At 30.4% G+C, this 3,736-nt stretch overlaps 1 protein-coding gene across 1 annotated transcript in view; it reads left to right on the top strand.

The window, feature by feature from the left end:
* LOC106475331 (ras-associated and pleckstrin homology domains-containing protein 1-like) overlaps positions 1-3,736 on the top strand; it is a 19,066-nt gene that overhangs the window by 8,305 nt on the left and 7,025 nt on the right. Inside the window, exons 5-7 of the mRNA XM_022379472.1 lie at positions 657-731; positions 1,181-1,324; positions 2,274-2,384. Of these exons, the coding sequence (XP_022235180.1) occupies positions 657-731; positions 1,181-1,324; positions 2,274-2,384 (330 nt within the window). The remainder of the gene's footprint in view (positions 1-656; positions 732-1,180; positions 1,325-2,273; positions 2,385-3,736) is intronic.

Genomic DNA, 3,736 nt, shown 5'->3' with positions numbered 1-3,736 from the left:
CACAATGGCAGATGTACAACGTTTCGACTAGGTTTTATCATCATCAGTTGTGTTAAACTTATATTAAAGTTTTTCTTCATTACCCATTCAAGCCGTCTCCAACCATTAAAATGTCAGTACTTATATCTGATGATAGTATAAGTTTATGTACAAGATTTGTGGCATAAAGACAACTCACTAAGAGATGATTGTTAGGAAGACAGAATATTTGGATTTTGTATTGTTTTTCACTTTTAAATTTCTTCAGTAATTAAAATAATTAAAGTACAGAAATCTTTGAACTCATCATAAAATTTAGATAATTTAGTCATTTAATTTTTGTTTTCATTCCTTAGCTTGATTTATTAGGTATCAAGAAAATTATTGGTTTCTATTTGTTTGTTCACTGACATCTAGTGGCCATTTCTTTACATGTTATTTTGTACGTGGTAGTGTTACTTTCTGCAAAAAATAAATAAATAAATAATCATTAGAAGGAAATTTCTTGGAAGGATGAGACGCAGATATCTATAAAAATGTATTCATTGAATGTGAGTAAATATTGTGTTCTTTTTTAATTCATATAAAGTAGTTAGCTACTGAGGGAGTGTTCCTGTTTGTTTTGTAATTTAATTGTATTAAACCTTGAAAGAAAGTAACAACAGTTCGTCTCGCAGGACTATCTCCTTGGCTGTATGTCGTCGCAGAAAAGTACTGAAATGGATGATGAAGGCAAAGCAACACTGGTTGAGGTAGATATTTTTATTATTTTGTTGGTAACTGTCCCAAATCATGACTTACAGGAACTTTCTACTAATCTGAAGATTTACGTAACATATATCATTATATTTTAATGAGGTTTTCATTGCTTGTTAAGAAAATAATAAATACCTTGTTATATTATTGTTATTCTAAAGTTAGATCTATATTTAAAAGCTGAATCATGTTACTAACAAGTAGTTTTTTGTTGTTTTTTTTTTCATTTCTTTTCTGTACAAAAGTATTTAACCCTATTAGAAAGATGGGTTAAAGTTTGATCTCAGTAGATGAAGTGGTAGCTTTATTTATGGAAAACTTGTATGTTTCCATTGTAACTTAACGACTACAATCACTAGATTCATTCACGTTACGAACATAAGTTATCATTGTAAAATGTGTACGGAATACGTATCTAATAGCAATCAAACATGTTTTTTGTTAGGAATTTTTTTCCGCAACTAGCATAGCAGTTCCAGAAATGGAGGGCAATCTTTACTTAAAAAGTGATGGAAAGAAGGCCTGGAAAAAATACTTTTTTATTCTTCGGTCTTCAGGCTTGTATTATAATCCAAAAGGAAAGTCAAAGGTAGTATTTTCTTTTTCTAGAGATTTAACAGATGTTTAAGAATCTCTAAATTTTATATCTCGAAACTGAAACAATATGGCATTACTAAAAAATAGCCTTGGAAATGTGTATTTGTACATGTTTAGAGAAAGTTACCTTATAGGTCTTGTTTGTATGAATAGCTGAATACAGTCAACTTTGTGTTTTTTACTAAAGAATGGCGCGTAGATTTCCAGTTCCTCTTGTTTGATGGAACTGAAATTAGTTAAATAATAAAACTTTCTTTAAAAACTTTCATTTTATGTTCCTTTTTTTTTATTATTATACATTTGTGAATAATTATTCTCTGTTGACCACAAATATTTGAATTGGTTTTATTTAAATCTAACAACGGTTCACTTAACTATTCTCTGTTGACCACATGTATTTGAATTGGCCACAAATATTTGAATTGGTTTTATTTAAATTTAACAACGGTTCACTTAATTATTCTCTGTTGACCACAAGTATTTGAATTGGTTTTATTTAAATTTAACAACAGTTCACTTAATCATTCTCTGTTGACCACAAGTATTTGAATTGGTTTTATTTAAATTTAACAACAGTTCACTTAATTATTCTCTGTTGACCACAAATATTTGAATTGGTTTTATTTAAATTTAACAACGGTTCACTTAATTATTCTCTGTTGACCACAAGTATATGAATTAGTTTTATTTAAATTTAACAACAGTTCACATAATTATTCTCTGTTGACTACAAGTATTAGAATTGGTTTTATTTAAATTTAACAACAGTTCACTTAATTATTCTCTGTTCAAGTTCTACTTATTATGAGAAGAAAATTTAGAATTTTAAAACAGATTTATGTTTTAGAGCTGTTCCTCTGTTGCGATTTGCATCTTATATGTTGTACAAGTAATGTTTAAGTTAATATAAAACATGTGGGTAAAAGTGACTGTTTATATAGCTGTCGAAAGACTTGGTGTGTCTTGCTAGTTTTCAAATAAACCACATCTACCAAGGTTTTGGTTGGAGGAAGAAGTACAAGTCACCCACTGACTTTGGATTTGCGATAAAGGTACAGTAGTAATTTATTTAAACAGAAATAGGAAGTTTTTTAATAAGTAGAAAGTATCATGGATGAATGTTTGAACCTTTAAACCAATCGTATGTATTGTAAGGGATGGAACTGTAATAAACCTTCATAACAAGTGAACTTAGAATGTCCTAATTACACTTTCAGAGTACGTTAAAAGTTTTCGTGTATTTAATCATTGGATTTCATCATAGCACAAAATGTAGCAATAGATGAGTTATATATTATTATTATTACGTACGTCGTTTATGAAAATTAATTGCAGTTGTACAGAACTCGTAGAATGATCAAATCAGTAGATACTGCTTCCCTCCCCCATTATCGTTGAAATGTGAACTTTTGTTGTTGTTTTTACTGTATGCTTATATGGCAAGTCAATAGATAAGGTTTTAGTAACTAAAATTGAAGAAAGTTATCTGCTATTCACTTATCAAAGCTTGGGGTCTTTGTACTAAAGTAACGAGCAAGAACAACGTCCACTTGCACTAAAATAATGAGCAAGAACAACGTCCACTTGCACTAAAATAACGAGCAAGAACAACGTCCACTTGCACTAAAATAACAAGCAAGAACAACGTCCACTTGCACTAAAATAACGAGCAAGAACAACGTCCACTTGCACTAAAATAACGAGCAAGAACAACGTCCACTTGCACTAAAATAACGAGCAAAAACAATGTCCACTTGCACTAAAATAACGAGCAAGAACAACGTCCACTTGCACTAAAATAACGAGCAAAAACAATGTTCATAATATCTCTACCCTGTTGGTCTTTAATATACTGTACAGATATTGAATTAAGAAGTCAGAAAGTTTTAATCTGTTCATGTCAAATTTCTCTGATATGTAACTAGAAGATTAGCTTGAAAAGTTTTCCAGATATAATAATGGTAAATAGACAAATAATAATGTTATTAATCCTTACCCTACAACACTGATTAGTAAATGACTTAAATTGATAGTAATTACATTTTACTTACCTAGTCTAGTTGTTATGCACGAAGGTTGATATAAATAGTGCCTTGGCCACAACTACGACTGTTGTGTCCCAGCCAGCCTGATGACCTGTAGTATTGGTTGAAAGACCTCGTGTGGGTACTGGATAGGGCAGATGTAGTATGGTTGACATATTCAACTTGTATGTTCTTAGAAGTAGAATACATTTGATATGAATGAACATACTATTAGTGCCATAATTAGAATTGTCTGATACGGTTGCATAGTTTATGAACATACTATTAGTGCCATAATTAGAATTGTCTGATACGGTTGCATAGTTTATGAACATACTATTAGTGCCATAATTAGAATTGTCTGATACGGTTGCATAGTT

Source organism: Limulus polyphemus, unplaced genomic scaffold (genome assembly GCF_000517525.1).
Source record: "Limulus polyphemus unplaced genomic scaffold, Limulus_polyphemus-2.1.2 Scaffold8413, whole genome shotgun sequence".
NCBI lineage: Eukaryota > Metazoa > Arthropoda > Merostomata > Xiphosura > Limulidae > Limulus > Limulus polyphemus.
The sequence above is the reverse complement of the archived record's forward strand: the minus strand, read 5'-3'. Positions and strand labels throughout refer to the sequence as shown.